At 38.3% G+C, this 26,135-nt stretch overlaps 1 protein-coding gene across 2 annotated transcripts in view; it reads right to left on the reverse strand.

Annotated features, from left to right (window-relative positions):
• The window catches only part of MICALL1 (MICAL like 1), a 51,975-nt gene that overhangs the window by 11,156 nt on the left and 14,684 nt on the right, over positions 1-26,135 (reverse strand). For both annotated transcript variants that reach the window (XM_072421153.1, XM_072421155.1), the window contains exons 3-12: positions 20,677-20,818; positions 18,935-19,002; positions 17,876-18,006; positions 17,172-17,518; positions 17,023-17,086; positions 12,602-12,927; positions 3,474-3,907; positions 1,633-1,764; positions 322-448; positions 146-236 (exon numbers count right to left, since the gene is read on the reverse strand). In XM_072421153.1, coding sequence (XP_072277254.1) covers positions 146-236; positions 322-448; positions 1,633-1,764; positions 3,474-3,907; positions 12,602-12,927; positions 17,023-17,086; positions 17,172-17,518; positions 17,876-18,006; positions 18,935-19,002; positions 20,677-20,818 — 1,862 coding nt within the window. The remainder of the gene's footprint in view (positions 1-145; positions 237-321; positions 449-1,632; positions 1,765-3,473; positions 3,908-12,601; positions 12,928-17,022; positions 17,087-17,171; positions 17,519-17,875; positions 18,007-18,934; positions 19,003-20,676; positions 20,819-26,135) is intronic.

Below are 26,135 nucleotides of genomic sequence, written 5' to 3' on the forward strand. Positions count from 1 at the left end.
AGTTACAGGTCTACAATTAAAAAAAAAAATTTCATGAAAAACAGTGGATTACTTTTGGTACAGAAATCTAGACCTCAGTGTAACGCTCAGGTGGTTAATCAGCCCTCATTGTTATTATACAAAATATATAACAAAATAAACTCACGTGTATACAAGCTCAGACTCCCTTCTGACCAGTGAATGCTTCTCCTGAATCAGCTTGAACCAATCTACCAACAAACTGTCCTCTTCTGTCTCTGTGTAAAAGGACAATGTTAACCATTTGTCTCTCATTAATTAGTAATTTTTCTGCACTTCCCTGCAGAAAAATGCACTTCTTACCATCCTCCATCTTTCGTAGCTTGTGCTCAAGTTCCACCCCACGTCTTTCTAGCTCATCCAGACGAAGCTCAATCTCCTCCATTTCCATCTGAATCTCATGTTCTGGGATGTAGTCATCAGCCTGAACCTACGGGTGGAAAAAGGTGCAAGTTATTAGGAGCTAAAAAACAAAAAAATTATAATAATAATCTTTTAAGATAAACTTTGGACTAGAATCAATTGTTCAAAAATTATAGTCCAAAGTTTTTACTATGGACTAGGATAAATTAACAAGTTTAACAGAATAAAATAAAAGAAAGATGATCTTCCTCTTTCTTTTGGGTAATGATCTAAGTGCAGATGAGTTGAGAATTCATAGCATGGTTAATTGATACCATTTTAAAAACTTTTTTTTTTCCTTCGTGTTTGGCTTAGTCATGAAGACTCCCAAATAATGTTCCTATGATGACGCCTGATTGGCGAAATGTGTCAAGAATGAAGCTGCATTGTCTGTAATATTGATAACGAGAAATAGGTTTTCATGTTTATGTCAAATTGATGTCCTTGAAATTATTGTAATCAATGAATGACCTGGTTTTTGAACATTTAACTTTTTGAATAAATTGTGTTTTTAAGATATTTAATGGAATGTACAATTATTTTAAAGGTACCTGGAAAATCCCTACGAAGATGCACTTTGTACTCAATAGAATAGAATATAATTGGGGATGTGGTACGGTAATGTCACAAACTTCAAAAAATTGAATTGGTAGGCTTATATCCAGACAGGTTTATATTAACATATATTTGATATTTTAATACCCATTTTTTAATGTTCCCTTTGTCCTTTGTGTCAGTGTATCCGTGGTTCCATATAGTAGTCAACAAAGCTGTTCACTTGCATTAATTAAAACACCCCTATCATTAATCACAAAACAGTGGTGGTCATTATAGAAAGAATTAAAGTAGGAGGGAACTATTCGCTTAAACAGAAGACAGGTATAGCGGATGGAAAGGAAGGGCATAGAAATGTCGGGGTTGCCAAACCCCAACCAGAGTCCAGGACTCAATGTGCTGACATCAATCCAGGGAAATTGTTCCTCTTTGTGAAATAATCAGGATGCAAGATGCTCCATAATCTTAATCAAAATATCTTGGACAGACCATAGGCTCTAAACAAGGGAATACGTGTACTTGCCACAACAACTGAGTGAATAAGCAAGAAGCACCTACATTTCCATTTTAGATACAGTTGCCATGTGGTGAATAAGGGCTGTCACCAAGAGTTATATTAAATTGAGTTGTTTTTTTTTTACATTTTTTTTCTCTTACCTTGCGCTTGATAAGAGGAAATCCGTGACCTGGTGCCGGTCGATGTGCAGTTTTGGGTCCTTTGATTTTTTTATTTGTAGGGGAAGTAATTGGAGAAGGCTTCCTATTGAAGGGGTTCTCTTTACAGGTTGGCTTAAAAAAAGAAGAGTAGGCAGCAAATAACAAATGTAACTGAAAACTTGTTTTCGTTCCTAACAAATGAATATTGGCTTTTTTCAGTGTTAAATGCTCAAACAGATGTGTTTTAACCAATCACACACTAAAAAGCAAACCATTAACAGAACAGTCAATAGTGCTGGGAGCAATACCAGATGCTCAACAACTGCGCTTTTTATGTATTATTTTTTATTGCTTTAGTACCAAAATATAAATAAAAAATAGGTGGGGGAGTTTGAATGGGTTACACATATGTAAACCACTGCAATATAGCACACAGGAATAACAACTGTATTTTTATACCATTATTCAATTTCATTTTTCCATTATGAAAGCTGCAACGTTAGGGGGATCGGCTCATCACAGTACACTGTAGGAGGGTTGCAAAGTCAATCAATTGTAGATCAGGCTCAACTCAAAACACTGCTTCACTTCAGCATTATTATTGTCATCCAACAGAACAACAAAAATTGCTTACTTTGGCAAATTTTAGTTAATAACAGCATTGCATTGTATAATTAAGTCTATGATCTACCAGAACATGCAGATCTTTTTCCATTTCTGACTCCCCCAAATGTATTCCCCCTAGACAGTATGAAGCATGAATGTTAGCCCCCCAGATGCATAACTTTACATTTATCTATATTAAATGTCATTTGCAACTTGGCTGCCCAATCAAACAGTACATCCAGGTCTGCTTGTAGATTATAGACATCCTGTATGGACATAATTCCATTACATAGTTTGCTGTCATCTGCAATCACAGAAATGGTACTTTTAATTCCAAATTCTTAATATATAAACATTTATAAAAATGTTAAACACCAAAGGTCCCAACACTGAACCCTGGGGTACACCACTAATAACCTTAGACCATTCAGAGTATGAATCATTAATTACAACTCTCTGGATGCAATCTTTAAGTCAGTTCTTAAGTCAGTATCCATTTGTCCAGACAACCTGCCCACTTCCCTAAGCCTGCCCTGTCTGTACGGGGGACATGGTCCGCGGCTCTGGCCAGTGTGCCCCCCCCAGTGGGTTCCTTCTCCTGACCCCGCTGGGGGAGGTGCGCAAGCCAGAGACACGGGACACCAAAAACACCGGTTGGCGACCTCTGCTTTAAACCATCGCTGCATTTGCCAGCACTGTTTGTCAAATCCTTTTGTTTTTCAGTAAAACTAGTACTGCTCAATCCAATGTTTGTGTGTAACATGGGAAACTCCTTATATTTATCCATAACCCTCCCCTCAACTATCCCCAATCCACTCTCCACTAGAGGCTGACCCCTGTCTGAGCTTCCTGCTACCTTATTTGACTGTCCCACCCCCTGTGTCCTAGTTTAAATATCCCTCCACCATTCCTCTAAATCTTTCCCCTAGCACAGCAGCCCCCCTTACATTTAGGTGCAAACCATCTCTGGCATAGAGAGTCCCCTTTAACAACCAAATTGTCTATACCTTCCCCACCCCTACTAGATGTGCTGCTCTCCTGGCTGTTAGGGGTAGCAATGACATCTAAGGCTGCCATCTCTGGGTTTGCCACCTGCACATCTTCACATATTGCACCTTACATTTTACAAGCATCAAACTCAATGTAAAGGTTTATAGATATTGAGGCAAACATTTATGCTTTGCTTGCAATATTGTATAGCTGACATGTATTACAATTATTTAACAAACACTTACTTTTACTGGCTGCTTAGCTTCTGGAGACGGGGTTGTTACAGCTGGATCATGTGCACATTGGGCCGGTTGGCTGGGATTGATTTGTAGACTGTCAGAGGATGGGTCATTCTTTTCTGGGGAAAGACTTTCCTGCACTTCACTTGTATTGGCTAAGTCACTGGATGTGGAGAAGCTTTTATTAGTGGAAAGATTACTAGCATCATGACTGTTGGCTGTGGATTGGTTGATATTGTTTGTGTTCCCAACAACTGATGGTTCAGATGTGGTAGGAGAATGAATGCTTGGTTCAGAGAAGCTTTTAGGAACATTTTCTGATTCATGACCCTTTATGGAAGCCTCTGTGGGAAGGCTCTCTGTGCTTAGAGCAGGTGAAGGGCTCCCAGATGGAGGCTCTGAATGAGACAGACGGGAAGCCAGGCCACTTGAGTGACGTGCTAAAAATAGAAAGATCAATAAATAGGAGTCTATGATATTTAAACCACACTAAAACTAAAAGGAAACAAGAAGAACCAGCAAAAAGTGCACAGGTACAGTACACAAACTGATGTTCAGTGCATACTAATATACCCAAAGTCTCCTTATAATATTATTATTATTATTATTATTATACAGGATTTATATAGCGCCAACATATTACGCAGCACTGTACATTAAATAGGGATTGCAAATGACTGACTAATACAGACAGTGATACAGGAGGAGAGGACCCTACCCCGAAGAGCTTACAATCTAGTAGGTGGCGGAAATGTAGTGGTGGGAAGTAGTAATGGTTTCAAAAGACAGAAGAAGACGGGTAGGCAAGTTTGAAAATATGGGTTTTGAGCGCTCTTTTAAATGAGCAGAAAGTAGGAGCAAGCCGAATAGGACGAGGAGACCATTCCAGAGAGTTGGGGCAGCTCTTGGGGAGTATTTTTTTACCAAGTCAGAAATGTAAGTGGGACAATAACTGTGGAGGGATTTGAAGGCAAAGCACAGGAGCTTGAATTTGATTCTAAGGTGAAATGGAAGCCAATGGAGAGAACTACAAAGAGATGCAGCGGAAGAGGAGTGGGAGGAAGGATGGATGAGTCTGGCTGCAGCATTCATGATAGATTGTAGAGGAGAGAGTCGGGTTAGTGGAATACCAGAGAGGAGGAGGTTACAGTAGTCCAGACGGGAGATAAGAGCATGTACAAGGAGTTTGGTGGTCCCAGGGAACAGGTAGGGGCGGATTTTGGAGATGTTGCGTAGGTGAAAGTGACAGGACCTGGAAATGTTCTGAATATGGGGGGTAAATGAGAGGGCCGAGTCAAAAGTGACACCAACACAACGTGCCTGAGGGGAAGGCCAAAAAACAGTGTTGTTAACAGTTAGATATATGTCAGGGGGAGATTTGGAATTTGAGGGGGGGGATGATGATGAGTTCTGTTTTATCCAGGTTGAGTTTCAGGAAAACATACACACTAGACCTGGTGAACAAACGTTTTCCATGATTCACTATATCACATGAATGTTTGCCATATTAAGCAAACACCAATTTTTAACCCCATACATTTTTTTATAAGGAGTTTGATGCTGTCTGACTTTTTTTATGGTCTATGATCCTGTTTGGGAGGTTTATCCTACAGAATGGTAAAAGCACATAACCATATTTAACAACTTTTGATGACCATTAATGTGGGCAGTATCATTGTTTGGTTCAACAATCAATCATCAGGAAGGTGTGCTTCAACACAATGGGCCTGATTTATTAAAGCTCTCCAAGACTGGAGAAGATAGGCTTTTTCATGGGTGGACCTGGGTGATCCAGCAAATCTGAAATGGATTTCTTAATAGTAATTTGCCTTGTGTTGGCAAATGTTTTAATTCTAGGATGATCCATTTCAGGTTTGTTGGATTACACAGAAAAAGTGGATAAAGAAAATAGGCGTTAATGAGGTGTGTAGACACAGGAGTTTGCACCACTGTCGGAGGAACCTCTGGGTGTGTAGACATTCATTCTAGTAGTATCTTCCAGGTTAAAGAAAGGTCCTGGATAAATCAGCCAAAACTTTAACATTAGGGGAATGGCTTAAAGAATATGCATGTTTTATCTATGAAGGGCAAGGACACATTAAAGATTCTGCTAAAATTGGCCATTACATCCATCCAATACTTCACCAATAATTAAATGCAGGGCCAACTGCTTGGGATTTTAGTGCAGCAAAGGCACAATGCACAGGAAGTTAAGTGCTCACTGGATTTCTGTATTTTTCTGTACTTGCAGCATTTTAAAGGGGGAAAAGGCAGAGAAAAATGTGCATGCATTTTAAAGATGTACTACACATTTTATTTGTTTCAGACATACACTAACACTCTCAATATCAGATTTCTAGATGCTCATGGCAAATTAAGAAGTTTTACCTAAATTATGTGCCAAAAAAACACTGAAGATCCTATAGAAATTCAGAGTTGTCCTGTAACCTCCCCACTCACCTTCTCAAATAACTCCCCTAATTTTTATACTGGGCTAAAGATTAGCCTTTATGTGGGAGTCATGAGAGTAGAAGTGGTTCTGTAGTGTAGCAAAAGACACTAGGAGGGCTTATACTACTCAGTCTACACAGACTTTAAAGCAGATTTCTAGACAGTTATAGAAGTAGACAGTCTAGAATAGTTGAATATACAGGTTAAATATAGAACTATAAAAATACACTTTCTGCCACTTTACTAGGTACATCAGTTCACCTACTTGTTAACCCAAATATCTAATGAGCCAAGTCACATTGCAACAACTCAATACATTTAAAAATGCAGACATTGTCACGATGACCTGCTGAAGTTTAATCTTAGAATGGGGAAGAATAGTAATTTTTTAGAATTTGAATGTGGCATGCTTGTTGGTGTCAGGCAGATTGGTATGAGCACTTCAGAAACTGCTGATCTGCTTGGATTTTCATGTAGAATCCTCTTTAGCATTTCCAGAGTATGGTCTGCAAAATGGGACAATATGGATATTTATAAAACAACATATCTATTCTGACAGGAACGTGGCAAGGCTGCCCCCATCCCCACTGTTATTTGTGCTTGTTATCGAGCCTCTAGCCAAAACAATTCATACTCATCCAGACATAAGAGGTAACAAAATTGTGCCCTCTTCTTGACGATATGTTGATATACCTATCCTCCCCCCTGATCTCTCTCCCCAACCAATTATTATTGAAGTACTTAATCAGTTTGCCAAGTTGTCAGGACTACAGGACCACTCCGAATCTATGGTTATGAATGTGAATTGGGATCATTTATTGGCATGTTTGTTGAAGCAGTCTTTTGATTTTGAGTGGTGCACGGGGTCATTAACGTACCTGATCCACCTCACTCCCAGTTTTGAATCTCACTCTAATATGCCAATTATGTACCATTGTTCAAGTAGGCCTATGTGGATTCGGTCAGATGCTCCCCAGTCCTGGCAGGGTAGGATAGCGGCAGTGAAGATAAACATTCTCCCCAGAGTGCTATACTTTGTACTCTACCCATCTCGATTTCCCTAGGGAATTTAGAGATACTGCAATCCAAAATACTAGCTTTTATCTGGGGTAACAAATGAATTAGAATACATAGAATTTCCTTGATTGGTCCAAAATCTTAAAGGGGTTTGGGGGGTACCCCATTTTTCATATCATAAAGCAGCTCAATTATCTTGCGGTTCACTGATGGCCAGTAAACCTCAGTTGGTTGATACAGAACCAAGAGCTTGCCCCTCCCTAGCTTTTCAAGCTGTAATGTGGCTCATTTACATCCTAAGATCATCTGCCCATCTTTACGATATGATCTGGCAGTCTGGGATAGGATTAAAGATTGCCCTAACATCTGCTCAGTTAAAGCTCCTTTGACTCCCTTGTTATTCTGGTAGGTAAATAAAGGCCCCCAAATACCTTGACCCCTTTTGAGAGTACTTACAAGTCCATTCATGACCCCGGGATCTTGTATTTGGATCTGTCGGGCCCCTTCTCGAAGCTTTCTGATACACGGCTTTAGGAGAATGACCTGGGAATATCTTGGACGTTTGAGGAGTGGTTCAACATGGCAAAAAATTGTCTAAGATTTCCTTGAATATAGGTATGGTAAAACTTAACTATACCCATGTAAAGGTGGTATATGGTACTTGCTAGGCTCACTCTGTGTTATCCAAGAACCGAGCCCCTTTGTTTTAGGCAGTTCTGACCAGTATGGAGCATATATGGTGGTCTTGCCCAGTACCACAGAATTTTTGATCTGAAGTATTCAGTCTCATTTCCACTATCCTCAAAACTACGTTGTTACCTAGCCCAGAGGGGGTGCTGCATAGCGCCATCAAAATGCCTGTACCTAGCTTTTAAAAAGCTTTGCAGATACATCATATTGGCTGCCAGAATCCACTTGGCCAAATCTTGGATATCAACTTCTATCAACTTTCCCATGCTGAAAGAGAAAATCAACTGGATAATGATAAACGTATCTGCATTCTCAAGGACACTACACATTTGAGCTTATATGGAACCTGTGGATTACAATTCTTCTTGAATATGTTTTCACTAAAGTGCACCTGGGTGAAAATGTCTTGTCAATGCTAAAAGTCAGAGGAGAATGGCTAGACTAGTTCAATCTGATAAAAAAAATGCAATAATGTTGCCTTTCTAAAGCTACGTACACACGGCAGATTTTTATCGGCCAATTATCGGGCGAAAATCTTCCGTGTGTACAGTCGGTGTCGTCCATCGTCCGGACGACTGACCTGCCGGATCCACGGACGATGGACGACAGCCGATCGTAATGAAAGGGAAGGGGAGAGCGCGCAGCAGGGTGCCGCTCCGTCGCTCTCCCCCCTCCCCTCTCCATAGAGCATGAACGGTGCTGTATGTACAGCATCGTTCATGCATCTTGCAGCCCCTTGTCGTTGGAAAGGATTGTGAAAGATCCTTTCCAACGACAAAAATTGCAAGTGTGTACGCAGCTTAAGAGGCTTGCAGAACAGCATTTCTAATTGCAGCATGTGTCAAACCTTAAAGCAAATAGGCTACCCCAGCAGAACACACCAGGTGGTACACCGGTCAGATAAGAACAGGCAACGGAGACTACAATATACACCAAAACACAAAAGCTGGAGATTTCTGCTAAGACATGTATATGGTAAGGTCAGATGTTTGTGTAAAAACAAAGCAAGGCTCCATCCTACTTTGTATAAATGACTCAGACTGGTGGTGGTGTAATGGTGTGGAGATATTTTCCCAACAAACTCTGAACCCCCTAGTACCAACTAAGCAAAATTTAAAAGCCTAAGGTTAGTGCAGCCAAATATCTGCAGCAACTGTCTTATGTAATGTCAATATTGACCAAAACCTCTGAGGAATGTTTATAACACCCTGTTGAACAATAATTTGCAGCAGTTCTGAAGGCAAAAGGAAGGTACATGCCAGTACTAGCCAGATGTGCCTAATAAAGGAATTGGTGAGTGTATAAAAAATTTTGTCGTGGAAATGATTTGCATTGCTGTCCATCCAGATCTGAGAATTGCACCACTTTCCTGTTAAACAGCACAGCCCTGCCTGGCAGGCAGATAACCTCATTTTCTTTTGTTGCTGGTAAACAAAACAAAAAAAACAAGTCTTGTTTTTACTCCTATCCCGTGACTAGAGAGTTAAAAGATCAGAAGCACACTGAAATAATTTCTGTCATTCTGTGCTATTCCAAATACAGGGTATACAGGTGAAATTCATGACCCTTTACTGCATACATTAAATATTTATTAGAATGATAAGTATATCTTTTAAGTCAAATAAAAGTATCATTTACACCTCCCACACCTGTACATAAGAAAAATCAATGGCATTACCTATCTGGGATATGCAATTTGCTATATATACTTACTGCTTCCTACTATGTTCTCAGTTTTGTTGGTCCTATGCAAACATTTACACTTTCGCTACAGGGCATGGTGCCAGATCTACTTCTAGCTCCAGGTCCTACAGAAAACAATAGGCTTGGTCTAAGTTCAAGCAGAAAGTAGACTGGGCACATTGCCAAGTATAAAGTAGCTTTGAGGATTGAGATCAGGGACAAAGTGGGCCAAGGTACGGGTAGTCTCCGGGTTACATATGAGATAGGAACTGTAGGTTTGTTCTTAAGTTCAATATGTATGTAAATCGGAAAAAGTACAATATTTTAATATATACAGTTAGGACAGATGTTTTTATCAACATATTATTAGGCAGTGTGGTGTCAGTTACTGTATAAAAATCCTCATTGTGAGCTAAACACAAACAAAGTAAAAAAAATGTATGAAGCCTAGACATTCAATAACTTCTCGAGCAAACTGTGCTTTGATATGCAAAAAGAAAAAGCTTTTGAAAAAAAGAGTTTGTCTTGGTCATTAAAGAGTTACAAAATGGTATAGATCAGCTCAGCTCCTAAAATCACCAACAAACTCAGCTGTGTTTAGCAAAAGATTTCTTCTGCAAGTCATGCAAACCACCTCTCCCCCCTTTAAGCCTCATGTACACAAGCAAGCAGGGAATACCCCATTCGTATCTAGGAGTATTTATATTTATATATATTTATATCTAACAATTAGCACAATGTCTTTTCTTTTTTACAGATGGGAGCGATAGATATGTATACTTTACTTTTCATATGTACAGGTAAAAAAAGGCTTACATATAAAAATGGGAAACTATGTAGGGAACCTCCTCTAGATTTGAGAAAGATCTTGTGACTGCAGGCTCAGAAGAGCTCACTTTGTACAGTTTACAAAGAGAATACCTGTAAGATTTTGATGCACTGTTATCTCACTCCAGATATTCTGAACATGATTTTTCCCCACCACAAGCATTTTGTGCTGGTGATGTCGTTCTGGAGTGGGCACCCTTGTTCCCGTATTTACCACCTAAGGTTACTAAAAAGTGAGATCACATAAAGGAAACAAACTGGTAGTGGGAGTGTGACCATTACGATGCAACCAAGACCCACCTACCTCCTCTTTACCCTAATCTAGGCCTTTCCTGTTCTTTCCCTGCCCTTCCATGTCTATGTTTAATATGTTGAATAATTTACACTTAGAACAGTGGGTCTGGTAATGGGAGCCTGCAGTCATGCTGGTATGATGTACCTGATGGAACGTAATTATAGGTGGCTGAATTTATTAGTGGGATAAGAGAAAGGAAGTCTATCTATCCTCAAATATATGCATTCCAAATAATGCTTGCCTACCCCACATATGTCAAATTGCAGTACACAAATAAAGAAAGTGAATAGCTGGGTTTTTTTAGGCAAATTCATAATTGTATTAGGTGAATTATATTAAACATCATATAGGACACATATAAAAAATATTAGTGATCATGAACATTAGTATTGCAGTCTGATACATATATGGATTTGTGCCCATATAATTTGACCATTTTTGATGTAGGGCACCCTACACCAATTTGACCCATCCATGATTACTTTATTTGGTCTCAAGCACATCCCTAGTAATCCAAGAGGGGGAGACTTGGACACTAAACTACTCCAAGCAGAATGTATCATTAGTCTCCAAGCAACCAATCCACCGGGTCCCTATGATATGATAAGCTTTAAAACCTTTTTATCTACAACCTAAACATTACAAATTGGACCCTCACCTACCTATGGTTCATTTCTCCCCTCCCCCCATGACTGTCCCCCCCCACCAGTTTCCCCTTTGGTTCCCTCCTTCTGTCTGGTGTCCGTATTCAGTACTGAATTCAACATTCACACACCTGAAGACCTTTCAATGTCTAAACGGTTTAATACTGTACAAATCATAACTTTATGAAGTTGTATCTATTTATGATTTATATAGTGTGTATCTAATAAGTATTACTTCCTGTTCTGAATTTGGTATAATTCACGTTGTATCATCTTGTCTAAACATGTTTTATAAATGAGTGTTCCAGCATTCATTCAGATACAACTGCATTTTTCGTAACACCCATACAGATGCTCACTAATATAACACTAGCCCTAGATCAAACTATTGTTAGTTCTATATACCACCACACACACCTTACCTACATACCCTTGAATGTTTCCCACTCATTTGTTTCTTTTTTCAGTTCCCCCCCCCCCTCTTCAAAATGTTGTTATCCCTAGTCAGACTTCTTGTCTCATCACACAGTCTCCCCCATTCTCCCCCCTAGTCTCTCCATACAAGATCCCTGTATTGGCACCCACCAGTGCCGCCAACCAACGCAGCGTATCCTTCCCTCTCCCTGCCCTCTGCCATTTAGTTCCCCTTGATCTTTGAACCGCCGTACACATTACATAGGGACCACCCCCTTACAAGAGTAAGGGACCTGATAATATAATCATTGTAGGATCCTAGAAACAACCATTCAAAGGTCAGTACCACCCATTGTTTATTCAATCAGCACTATAACATATGATTCAATCATTCGATTCAATTCTGTTTTCCAACTTTGCAATTGCAATTTGTTTTCATTCTATGATACTGAATGGAGTTCAATATAAATGTCACTTGACAATTACGCCACTAATAAGGGCAACATTTACCAACTAGTCTATCATTATATCACCAGTAGAAACACATTGAAGCTGTTTATGATTCTAGGATACAGCATAGTATATTTTCTGATTATTACAAATTAAATTTTACTATGTATTTGAATAATATCTGCAAAAATCCATTTATGTATCAGACTGCAATATTAATGTTCATGATCACTAATATTTGCTAAAAGACTATGATATGCACATATACGCATGACTTGAATTTGTTTCATAATGATTTATATGTAACCTTCAAATCTTTAACATTGTGTAACATATTTATACATCTGTAACTCATGGTTACAGTTACATACCACGACTTGCAAGATCTCAAAGAAGTTATTAAGGCAAAACGCGACGGACTACGAGACGTTACAACTCAATGTTACATTTCTAAAATAATCAGGGACATTATTGTCTAGGATTCAGGTCTAATTTTCTATTTTCAATAAAAATAGATATTTTAAGAAAAACAAACTGTGTAGAACATAACAGATAATATTTTTTCCTCAAAAAAAAACCCAACTGCATGTGATATCAGTTACTGCATTTTCATAGTTCAGGCCATTGAGTGATATATATATATAGTATTAGTATTTACTTACCAAGGGGAGAAGCATTTGGGGCTTTAGGTGCTGGTCTTTTTCGTGTCGTCTTAGGACTACTAGTTGGGGTAATTCCATACCATGGATGACTTGGCTTTAGACTATTCTCATTTGACTCCTGTTCTTCATCTTCCTCAAATGGATTGTAGTGCTGGGGCTTTGAGGGGCTCTGACTTGCTGCTTCTTCTAATGCTTTGGAGGTTTTTTGTGCATCATCTTGATTCTGTACTACAGATGGAGGTGGAGGGGCAGCCCTTTTTTTAGGCTCACTTGCAGCTACCAAGGAAATCCATGGAGGATCTTTAGAACGTTTTCCATCCTCCTCCCTGCAGCGGGAGCCACACAGAAAGTAAAATAGAGTAAAATAAAATAGAGAAAAATGTAAAAGTTGAGTAAAAAAAGGGGTAACATGTAAAACAACAATAGGAAGGAGAAAGTAGGGGGTTTCATTGTGGCAAAACAAAATTATATTTATATATATATATATATATATATATATATATATATATATCATAACATAACATCAAAGAATTCCAACAGTTTGGTTTACAATGTACAAGGGTATATGTCTATCCCATTTAATTCATCAAATCAATGGGATTTTCCAACCTTAAAACTAGACAGAGAGCTGTAGCAAGGGATAGACATATACCCTTGTACATTGTAAACCAAAAAGTTGGAATTCTTTGATGTTATATATTACAATATAATTTTGTTTTGCCACAAAGAAAACCCCTACTTTTTATTTCTTTCTTATTGTTATACATCTCTTAAGAGGGCGCTTACTACATTAAAATATTAACAAGAAACCCAGGGAGGAGAAACAAATTTTACACGCACGTGAAACATGTAAAATAAGTCTACTAGATATTTTACAGGAAAATATAGTGTGGACTGTGATGAATGTGAAAATATTAGGACAACAATAAGAACTGTGTTTATAATTGTAACAATGTCTGCTGTCTGGTTCATTACATTACAACAAATTATAAAGATGCATTACTGTATATATAGTTTTTGATTTTGCTTCCATAGTCATACTTTTCACTACAGTACAATGAATTTATAAACCAGATTGTGTGCTCTGTGCTAGACTGTAAATCTCACAACTAGCCAGATGAAATTCAGATGAAATTCAATTTAGTGGGTAAATCAACTGCTTTGTGTTAGGCATTTTTGACTAGAGCTCATTTTAAAAATTCTGTTGTTTTTTGGGTACAACTGTACTCTTGACATGGCAAATGGCAAAATGTATGTGAACAATGCTGTTACCCTTTGTATACACCATTATCTCTAAATTATCTCTAAATATCTTAAGTATGAAAAAAGATTAATTTTGAACCTTTAGAAAACTGAAATTAGATATAGTACACATGGTAAATCAGTATTCTGCAAAGTATTAAGCATGATTATTTTAAGTTAGGCTTCATTTATGTAAACCAACACTGGATCCCTAGTGGTCATGTTGATAGGGTGTCCAGTACTTTTTTTAAATCACTCACTTAGAGAAAAGAACTATGTAGAAAAGACTGATTTCACTTCAACTTTTCTGACCTGCATCTCCAAGTCAGCATTTCAAAGTAACAAGCCAAAAGACAGCCCTGCATGTAGCAGTTGAAAAACAAATCGAATGATAGCAGCCTCTATATTTATTTTATTTCCAATAAAGCAGAGCTGTCTAAATGTAAAAAAAAAAAACAATGCAGAAGTGCAGGAAAGTGTCTGCATTTGTTTCTATATTTCGGTCCTCTATATCAGTCTGTACACAAAACATCAACTTCTCTCTAAGCAGAAACTAAGGTTCACCTTCTTCTAGTTCTTTTTTTTTTTTTTTTTTTTTTTTTTTTTTAAAGCAGAACTGAATTTAAAAAAACAAAATCTGCTTTTAAGAAAGGATACCTAAATTTAAGCAGTAATCTGAAAGTTTTTGTCCTGAACAGCACTTATCTGTCTTGGGCCTTACAGCTGCATATCTGAGGGAGATCATCTTAAGCTTTGTACACATTTCCAACGGTTCTCGTCTGGTAATCGGCTCTGGGCCGAGAATCTGGCGTGTGTACAGCGCCAGTCATCCATCGTCCAAACGACCGTCGTGGCGGATCCACGGACGATGGAAGACGATCCTAATGCAAGGGAAGGGAAAGAAGCACGCAGCAGGGTGCCGCTATGTCACTCCCCCCCTCCCTTTTGCATAGAGCAGAATGGTGCTGTATGTACAGCACTCGTTCATAGTGAAAGATCCTTTCCAACGACTAATATTGCATGTGTGTATACCGCTTTAGGCAATGGTGCCTCTAACCAGATTTAGGCTTAGTCTACACAAACGGTTTCCCCAGCATTTAACCTGAGGCTTTAAAAGCCCATGTTTGAAATTCCCAAAAAAATTCCAATTGGCTAATCTACACCAGGCGTTTCCTTGAGGCATGTTTTTGAGCGTTATAGATAACGTTCCTTGCAATGTTTTAAAAATTAAAATGGGGTAAATGTGGGAAAATGCTTTAAAAAGCAAAACGCGGGAGGCTTTTAAAAGCGTTTTTGTGAAAGCTTCCATTGAAAACAATGGGGGCTTTTAAAAAAAGTTTTTAGCAGGACTTTGGAATCTGGATTTATAAGGAGACTCCCACATCCTAGACCACCCCACCCTGGCTAATGATGACATTTGAGCTGTCAACAGGGTTTCCCTTTACTCAGTCATTTAACACTAGACTTGAATGGGGAGACTTCATGGGGAGTCCTCATTCACCTTCAGTGCTGAATGGTTGAGGAAAGGGAAACGTTGATGATGCTTGATCATGGTTCATGCGTCATCAGGGTTTCCTTTTCCTCAGCCAATCAGGGAGCAGGGCAGTCAGGGGAGTTCTGCCATGTTGACAGCTTCAGTTTCTTGATTGCTCCTGCAGACCTAGCAGAACTGTGGCAGTGTTCCTGGATGCAGAACACATCTCATAGCTCCACTCTGGCTGCCTGAGAAATCAAAAAAGAGAAGCTTCATGACTGGCTGAGGAAAGGGAAATCCTAATGACACTTGAGCTGTCATCGGGGTTTCCCTTTTCTCAGCTCTCCAGTGCCAGGGAATCCCACACTGTAAGGAGTCCCACTGCTGTGCTCATGTCATGAACGTAGCACGAGGGAATCATCCTTTCATTGTAGGATAACCTGTTAAAAAAAAAACAGTTTAAAAGTTACACAAACCTCACACATTTAATAAATTACTTTAACATTAAAGTCTTGTCTTTTTTTGACACATATTTTTAACCGTTTCATGGAGTGAGTAAGGGGTTTTATGTACGGGGTTATAAGTAAAACTTTTATAAATGCTTATGTAAAATTGCGGCAAATCGTGGCTCTGGTCGGTGCACCCCTGGAGCCTGGAAATTTTGGTGGTACGTGGGACCAAAAAGGTTGGCGACTGCTGCTCTATATTATACCTAACAATCCTCCTAACTACTTTTTAGGCAGAATACCAGTCTAACCTGTTTTTACCTTACCATTTTATCATCAGACACATTTGATATAAATCTCTGGTCACCTCACAAGTAAGTGAATTCCCTTCACAATACAAATGGATTATAAACCAAATATAGCTACTATAATACCATAACATACAGTAATATATATTCACACAAGGCCCTGATTTATGAAAGCTCTCCAAGGCTGGAGAGAATACACTTTCAGAAGTGAAAGTGGGTGGTTCAGAAAACATGGAATAGATTTTTAAAAATAATTTTGAATCCTGGACCAGATACATTCCAGGTTTGCTGGACCACCCAGCTTCACTGATGAAAGTGTATTCTCTCCAGCCTAGGAGTGCTTTCATAAATCAGGGCCAATATATCTACTTAACAATACCTCCTAAGCAACATTTGACCTATGTGCACATAACATGAGTTTACCTAGGATTACTTTTGATTACCATACCTATAACTCTGTTTAGAGTATATTGGGAGTATTGTATCTTATGAACCATTGTATCTTATAAACCATCTAATATCAGTTCACTAACACTATGCATGATGTATAATGTAATTATGACTTTATGCCTTATTATTTATTATTATTTTTTGTTAAATCTGTTGTATAGACCTTAAAAGTCGATATCATATACATCCAAGAAAGCCCTAAGTGGTGAAACGCATGAGCTTTCAAAGACTTAACGGTTCACCGAAATATACCAGTATACGGTATGTATAATGTGTCAAACCACACACCATGATGATCTAATGGGCTGGTGGTTATGTAAGAATATTGTTTACTTATGTATATCATTGTATAAATACATAATTATTATCACTCAAAACTTTGGCCATTAAACCCTGTCTCTTTGTTTCTCATAAAATTATTGTTTTATTAAACAATAAAAGCTCCAGAAATGTTCAAAGAACTAACTTCATATTTCAACCTCTTACTTAATTGATAATCACCTTTCTGAAGACCTCTGTCTACCCCTTGGCTTGGGAACTGGTGGGGTTGTCATCTGCTGCTCACCTACAATGAAAAGTATTAAATAAGAAACATAATTTAATCAAACAGCTTTCTTACAACATCAGCCTTTAACCATTATTTATTTTACCATTCACAAGACTTGTTGGCCGTGCAGGGCTATGTCCTGCTCCTGATCGAGCCCGAGGAAGAGGCTGAGGAACTACATCACTTGTCCTCCTTGGAGCTGGCACAGGTCGTGTGTCTGGTATATCATCTGTTTCATGTTCTTTTTGAGGTTTATTTGGAAGTGGAGGTTTGGGAGGAGTTTGTGGTTTAGGAGGGCTTTGGACTGCATTTTCTACAGTATTTTCTTCAATGGACTCAGGGCTGCTAGTACCTTGCCGAGGCCGGTGATGGTGGCTGCATACAAATGAGCCAGTCTCAGGATCAGGTCGATAAGAACCGGGAAGCAAAGTGCTTGAGCATTCCTTACACCTGTAATGTGTGAAAAAAACAAAATACTTACATACAGAAAAGTGCCAGTTTAGCAAAATGTATAAGCATAGAAAAGTAGGACACTTTAAATGTTATCTGCCTTGAATTATCTCTTAAAGCAGAACAAAGGTAAAAGTGCCCCCTGTTTCTAAAGATGTGCCACACCATTATTACCTTTAGGAACAGATTTCATTTTAATAATAAGCACCAAACTTCACATTTCAGGAAAGCTAAGAAGCATAAGATAAAAGATATTACAAAAGGGGGTAGCATTGAACACTGAGATAGAAATGATGAGGAGAAGCAGAAAAATAAAGACAACGACAATAATGTAAGAAAATTTGCTTTGAGATGTACCTGAAACACTGACGATGATACAGCTTTCCATCTACTAGGCATCTCTGTACAAGGTGCACGTGTTGCTGGCATAAGGCACAAGTGCTGCTCAGAGCCATGCGAGTGGCTGTAATAGCGGTATCCAGACTTCCCTAAATAAAATGACACAAAAACACTTTACATATACTGAAGTTTAAGTCTTGGAAAAGTGGTGCATTCCTTTCCTCTTGTTTTATTGTCAATCAGTGCCACCACCCTTAAAATTGTATGAACATGAAAAGGAAGAAAGAAGAAAAGAAGGGTTTTTTGTGGCAATTACATGTGTATCTGTTCTTTCATATTACAGGAAGAACATATATCTTTGCAATAGGGTGATACAATCAACATAAAAAAAAAATAATTTTAATGGGGCAGACCCAAAGTGTGGAAGCCTATGACTGTGCAATTTTTTTGTTATGAGGTCATGGGCCGCTGCTGGCTACCCACTAGGATACCATTTTAGATGAAGCATAATGAGTGATCTATGCTATTCTAAAAGCCTTTATTACGTTCTGCATGATGTGAACCATTGGAATGCCAAAAAACACTCTGGTTTAGCTGAGAAATTACCCCGAAACTGCAAGACTTAAGGTGCGTACACACTTCCAATTTTTATCGTTCCAATCGAACGACGAACGATCGATTGGGCAAAAAATCGTTCGTAAAAAAGTAACCAACGACGCCGACGAACGAGGAAAGTCGCTGGAAACGAACGACCGGACCGACGGATCGGATTGGACGACGATCGTTGAACATCGTTCGTGTGTACGGTCGTTCGTTGATCGTCCATGTTCAGAGCATGCGTGATGAACGAACGTCCGTTCACTTTCCTGTCGTGCACATAGTTCCTCTATCGCTTAAACGATCGTATCTATTGTGTGTACAATATCTACGAACGATCGTGTCGTTAACTCTATGTGCAGGATCGGTGCTATACGATCGGTCGTATATATCGTGCATGAACGTTCGTCGTTCGTTTTCCAACGATAATAATTGGAAGTGTGTACGTAGCTTAATACTAGCACTATTCTTCATTTATACCTGAGGCTTTGTAACTTGACACTGTCCTTGCTGCAGCAGGGAGTTCTGTTTAAACTGAGGAGCTCCAGCTGTGAAGATAAACAGAAGTAAATGTGAACAAAGAAGAGTAATGGAGGAAACATGAATACTGCCAGCATTCACACATTAATCATATACATATTTATTTATACAAGGACACTTTCATCGCTTGCATTTTCTTCTGCAACAAAAGTCCTACAACAAGGATGCAGATAACAGCCAATGACTTTCTCTGGCTCCCATGATTTGCACCCTAATTCTAGATCAGTGAATAAGAAAGAACTGAACATAAAAATGGTAATGACAGTCCCATACTTAGGAAAACTATTTATATCTAAAAGTACAATTGTTTTTTTTTTTATGATATTGTGGAAAGGGTTAAATTTGTCTTTTTTGCCTAATATAATTTAAAATTTCAATCATGATACAAAAAGCTTTATTTTTAAGTTTATACTATTTTGATTGATCTTCAATTGACATAATTTTAGTAGATTGGTTACTGAGTTTTTTTTAAACAAAATACTTTTATTGTCCCAGTAAAGAATGTATTAGGTATAATGCAAAAAAAAAAATCAAATCTGAATAAATATCTAAGATGTAGAATGGCATAAAAAATACTTGTAGTCAATTACACCGATTATAAATATGATTGTAATATCTATTGAAAATTACATTTGGAGAAAATAGTGTATGTTTGCCTGACATTAGAAATATTTCCTTTCACTTCTAGTCCTGTAGACTCAACAGGAAGTGATAAAACTTGCAACTGTAAGGAAGACTAGCTCTTAGATAGTTGTCATGGAAGTAAGTGTCCTTTTTGGTAGATTCCTCCCCTCAGTAACATGCAAACCTTTTTTTCCTTATATAAAGCCTTTTCATTTTTATTACACACTCTATTTTAGATCCACTAACACCATCACTGGGTCCATATGTTTCCCTATGCAGTGCAGGCAGATCTTAGTTGATGGGTCCTGAAGATATCATAGCTGCCTGCCTCTTTACTACTCTGAAGAGGCCTCAACTGTGATGCAGGCAGTGGGATGACTCTTGGGAGAAGGTAATATAAAAAACAAATATATGTAAGCCTTGATGAATAGATGTTGGTATGGAGGAGTGGATATTCCTAGGCAGGCTATATTTATATGCAGACTGTCCTAGTAATGTCCACATGTGCTGTTGAGCTTCTGTGATTGAAGTGAAGAAGTGGGCTTGACTAGGGCTATATATCTCCCAGTCCTTGAGGGCCAGGATCCACACTTTTCTTTACAAACAACAGTACATTTAGAAAGCAGGGTTCTCCCCAGGCCCTTTTTAGCTGGGTGCACCACCCGGCACTTTTCAGCACCCACCTGGCTGTTTTTGGTTGGTTACTAAACAGTTTGGTCACAATACAGGGGCTGCCACCCACCTACAATTTCTTCCCACCCGGCTTAAAAAAATTTCTGGGTTGAGCGCTGGAAAGGTATGGTTTACAATCAGAAATGGTCTGTTTACATGAAAATCCTGGCCTCTACACCTGTATGTGACCTTTGAGGACCAGAGTTGGACAGTCCTGGACTGTACGATAATGAAGAGACGAGGGAGCTGACTTGCCATGGCTTTTAATGCACGCTATAAAAAGTTCATAATGTGATTCTAAGTAAGAGTTAGGGATTTCAGTGAAGAGGAGACTGTGTACAACTATAAAACACTGAAGGTAGGGTGGGGTTAAGCTTTGTATTCACCTGGGTTGGAATTGCGGAAAAGGTTATAATACTGGGAGACATAGGTCATAATGCTGAGACGGTCTGGCACTTTCATGGATACCATGTCATCTGGGTCAAGCAACGCTGGTATACCCAACTCTCTCTCTGCCACATCAAAAGCCTGGATTGAAAGAAAAAAGGGTAGGAAACAGCTTAAAAAGAAAACACACTGTAAAATAATAGACAAACAGTATTTGTATAAGTACCCTATGGGAACCAGTTAAAAAGATTGTATTGCTTAATCTATTTTGATTGCAACAGGACCATTTTTAGAACAAGGTTATGGGGGAAAAAAACAATAAGGACAATGTGCAAAAGAGAGAACCATAACACAGAGGACATTTATCAATACTGTCCTAATGATTGTGGTGTGAACCTATTGTATGTTATTTTTTATATTGCAAGCTGGCACTGCATATCCTGCGACAGATGGTTGCTTAAATTGGATAATAAAAAAGGTGCTTGCAGCATATTTTAGGAACTATTCTTTTGGCTTTATATTCTGTCACAGTTTATTTAAAGTCATTTTGATAAAAAAGATTTGATAGAAAAGATTTTTAAGATTACTGTTCTCTATGATAAATGTAATAATTAATCTACAGCGCTGGGTAATATGTTGGTGCTATATAAATCCTGTTTATTAATAATAATAATAATAATAATTACTAATACTGTATCTTACTGCTTGCTGGAAACACCTTGAATGATTTACATTCAAGTATCCAGCAGTCAGCATAACATTAATAATTATTATTATTACACAGTATTTATATAGCGCCGACATATTACACAGCGCTTTACAAAGTCCATAGTCATGTCACTAGCTGTCCCTCAGATGGGCTCACAATCTAATGTATGACTGTTCTCACCCATATTTGCCAAGCTGTCTCTATGAAGAAATATGTATATGTCACACCAAAAGGACAGGGGGCAGAGAAAAATAATTCTGGTTAGCCACACTCCTCAACATCAAGTTAAGTGCATCAGCACAATACTATGCTAGTACCAGGTTGGACTCCTTTATGCCTTAAGAAATAGTTGAGCCATAATTCTACAAGATGCTGGAAACATCCCTCAGCGATCTTGCTCAATGTTGAAAACATCACACAGTTGCTGCGGATTTGTCAACTACATTTCTATGATGCAAATCTCTCATTACACCACAATACGAAGGTGCTCTATTGGATTGAGATCTGGTGACCGTGAAGACCATTTCAGTACAGTAAAGCTATTGTCATGTCCAAGAAACCAGTTTGAGAAGGTTTGAGCTTTGTGACATGATGCATTACTCTGCTATCAGAAGATAGATACATTGTGGGCATAAATAGAAGGACATGATCAGCAACAATGCTCAGGTAGACCATGGCATTTAAAAAATGTTCAGTTGGTACTAAGAAGCCCAAAGTACGCCAAGCACATATAGCTCACACCAATAAACTACCAGCAGCCTAAACCATTGATAAGTAAGGATGAATCCATGCTTTCATGTTGCCAACGACAAACTCTGTCCCTCCCTCGGTTTGAAAACTAAAGCAAAAATTGAGATTCATCAGACTGGACAACAATTGGCAAACATGTGCAAACTGTAGCCTCAGGTGCTCATCTACTTCAAGGTTCCAAAAGTTTTGCATTCAGAGGTGCTTTCCTGTAACAAGTGGTTATTTTGGTTACTGTTACCTTTCTATCAGCTGAAACCAGTCTGGACATTCTCCTTTGACATCCGGCATCAAGAAAGTATTTTTGCCTGGAGAACTTTTGTTCACTGTATGTTTTTTCAGAGCTTTCTCTGTGAACCTAAGAGATGGTTGTGCTTTACAACCCCAGTAGACCACAAGTTCCACAAATACTTAGACCACCCATTCCACATTCCCCATTCTGATTTTCAGTTTGAAATTGATTATTTGTTTTGTTTAACAAGCAGTTGGACAGGTGTACATAGTGAGTGTAAAGAAACAGCACTCCATAAAGGTACTGAAAAATTACATCATCTGATTGGTTTAGCTTGGGAAACACTGTACTTCATTTTACCTCTGATCAAAGATGTCCAGTTTGTTACGTTCTTTTGAATATCTGCTATGTAATGTCCCAGTAAGGTGTGTGACAGGGCACACTGGATAAAAAAAACACAAGAAGAACAGAGGGGTTGAAATTCTCACTTCCCCACTGTCCACTTTATTAGCATACCGACTTTGCCAATACCGACTTTGCACAAGAGATTACATTATATATGATTACCTCCCAACAAAACACCTCTACTTGGTTTTCAAATATAGGAAACACTAGGGGCTCCAATGATAAAAAAGGGAATCAGAGATACCCATCATGGCAATCTTCCAGGTCCGTGTGTTTCAATGGGAGTAAATGATTCCCACAAGGGAATCTTTGAGGAAATGTCAGATTCCCTGTTTTATAAATAAATCCCCAGGTGTACCATAAAAGGTACACTATCTCCATAGCCATTTGCAAAAAATTCCAGAAAACCTAGGCGATTTCAGTGAGGAACAAGGGGAGAGGTTCCATCAAGTTATAAAGGTGATGGAAGAAAGGTATCGGGGCAGATGGGATAGACACATGATGGCAGACTACTGCTGGAGCCTTCAACGTGATTGTCCTGATCATCAGCAAAAAATGAAATCATACAAATGGGAGTTTTTCCAATGACTTCTTTGTGATTAGTTCTGTAAATATACTGAATATAGAATATATTGACATTAAGTATTTCAAAATTTTAATTTTGTATATGTAGGCATATCTAGTTTAATTTTGCTTACTTTTCATGTTTCATTAGTTTTCTATGAGGTCATTATTTCAAAAACTAGAGCAAATCTAGCAAAGGCAATACAATATTTGGAATCTGCGCATCAAACATAACCTAAAATGACTTTATTCTGTTTGGCAAGAAAATGTTTGTTGACCAGTGTTATTACATGTTTATTGTACACAGTGTAATATAATTGTATTATTATTACTAAACAGGATTTATATAGCGCCAACATATTACGCAGCGCTGTACATTAAATAGGGATTGTATTCCATGTGACTATTTTATTATTATTAATATTAATAATAAACAGTATTCATATAGTGTCAACATATTACACAGCACTGTACAATTAAATAGAGAAATTTACTTTTTTTATTTTGTAGAGAGAGGCTACCATTTTATTGCCCTTAATGAATGTTTTGTGTATGGCAAGCGCTAGATGCCTAACAGGCAGTCGAGGTGCAATTGAGCTGCACACTTGAAGGCAAGATTATCTATTTTCTGTTTTAAAAGGTTAAGAAAAATTTCCTTCACAATCCTTACCCTTTTGACACCCCTCACCCCAAAATTGATATACTTGTCTAGATCTCATTCTAAGACATGTGGCATTTTTTACGTCTCTGCTAGCTATTTGAGATAAAAACTGTAGTTTAGCTCTATAGAAGGTTATGCAACAGGTAGAAATGCACTTTATTGCTATACTGATATACTAGCACATTCATCTGGTTTCTGGTGTTTATCTTAACTGGACTTAGGAGTTCTATAGGTTGGCCAGAGAAAAGCCATTATTCTTAGAGGTTGTGTTACATTAGTGATTTTTCCTTTGATCACAAAAATGTTTAGCATCCACAAGCTATATATTAGGTTATAACCACAAGCAATGCACAGCAGATACATGCTATGCTTTCAGGTTCCAGGATAATTTGGTATAATAAGCCTATGTATGAAGGATGCAGCAAGTGGTAGTCGATGGTTCTGCTTGCCCAGTTGGGGAGAAGCAATAGATATTCGAGTTCTACAGACTGACAAAATTGTGTAATAAGATAGGCAGCAGTAACTCAAGCCCAAACCTAAAATTCTCCTAAATATTTCCATAAAGTAACAGTTCGTAATAGGATAACAGGATTCAGGATGTACAAAATCAGAAGAATCAGGGAACCAGGCTGGGTTGTGTGTGCTGTTTTGTGCATGTTGATATATTGGGCCTGATTTTTTTAAGCTCTCCGAGGCTGGAGAGAATACACTTTCATCAGTGAAGCTGGGTGATCCAGCAAACCTGGAATGATCCGTTTCAGAAATTAAAGCATTTGTTAACAAATAGCAAATAACTTTTAGGAAACCCATTCCAGGTTTGCTGGATCACTCATCTTTACTGATGAAAGTGCATTCTCTCCAGCCTTGGAGAGCTTTAATAAATCAGGTCCATTATATTCAATACAATGGGCCATAAGTCTGTTTTCCAGGCCAGCAAACCACCACCCCATCCTGGCTGTTTAAATAACAAAAAAATGCCCCAAACATACCAACCAGGCTCCTGAAAATACGCTCTTCCCAAAATATTGCGGTTTGCTAGGGTAAATTATCAAAAAGCATTCTGATGCCAAAACAGAGTGGTAGAGGGAAGTATACTTTATATGTGAGCCCTCTGGCGTGTTCTAGTGTGCACAATTTCCTTTCAGCATACATCATATACATATACACTTCTGTGCCATGCAAAATGTATCCCAGCACTTGTCGTGTGAAGATTCATGATGGAAAACTGTGGAGATTGGGAAACCCCACTATACTGAATGAGCTTGAAAACACTGAGCTTCAATATCCATCTTCAAGATTCCAAATACCTAGCGAAGTAACCAGATACTATATAGAACCTTATTTTCCTGATCTATCTGCAGTGAAGGGATCATCAGTGGTCAAACAACATGAAATTTCTTCCTGTGCAATCAGGAGAACCATCGACTACCAAAGGTACTTGCTGCATCCCTCAGCAAATTATCCCAAATAATCCTGGAATCTGGAAGCATAGCTATTGCCCGTTTGCACTGCCATACAGTGATTCCAAAACCTGTCATGAAAGCTCTGCCACATAAAACAAAATCTAAACGCCTGTTTAAACAGTCATAGAATTACATTGTTCCATTAATTTAACAGGTTTACACATGTTTCATTAGAACTTGTGTTGTTTGTTATGATCCATAAGCCCAATTACAGAGTGTCACTGTATACATGATGTCAGGTTTTGCCAAATCATGTCTTAACTGGCTCAGAAAGATCTTGCAGACACACCCAAACAGCAGCCAACAGCAGTATAAACAGCAGAGTTTATACTGTAAAACCTCTGTTATTTTATTTTTTTTAAACATACAATGTGTAAAATTAATCTAGACTTTCATCTTAAGTGGGCATATGCAAGGTAAACTAATGTGCAAGGTAAACTAACTGGTAATAACTATCTGTCACTAAGATGACTGTACTGCCCTATCAATGCCCTATTCTGCTTTTTACTACAGAAAGAAGCCATCTTTGTTCAGCCGTTATAAATGTAAGCATCTACTTTCTGAATTAAGATACCAACAGAGATCGGAACTTCATATAAATTCCAGTGTGTCTGTTGGTCTTGGTTGTGTTAAAAATTTGGCCCATTCATACAGCCTCTGGACTTCCTGAAGTGATG

The sequence above is a fragment of the Pyxicephalus adspersus genome, chromosome 8 (assembly GCF_032062135.1).
Source record: "Pyxicephalus adspersus chromosome 8, UCB_Pads_2.0, whole genome shotgun sequence".
Taxonomy (NCBI): Eukaryota; Metazoa; Chordata; class Amphibia; order Anura; family Pyxicephalidae; genus Pyxicephalus; species Pyxicephalus adspersus.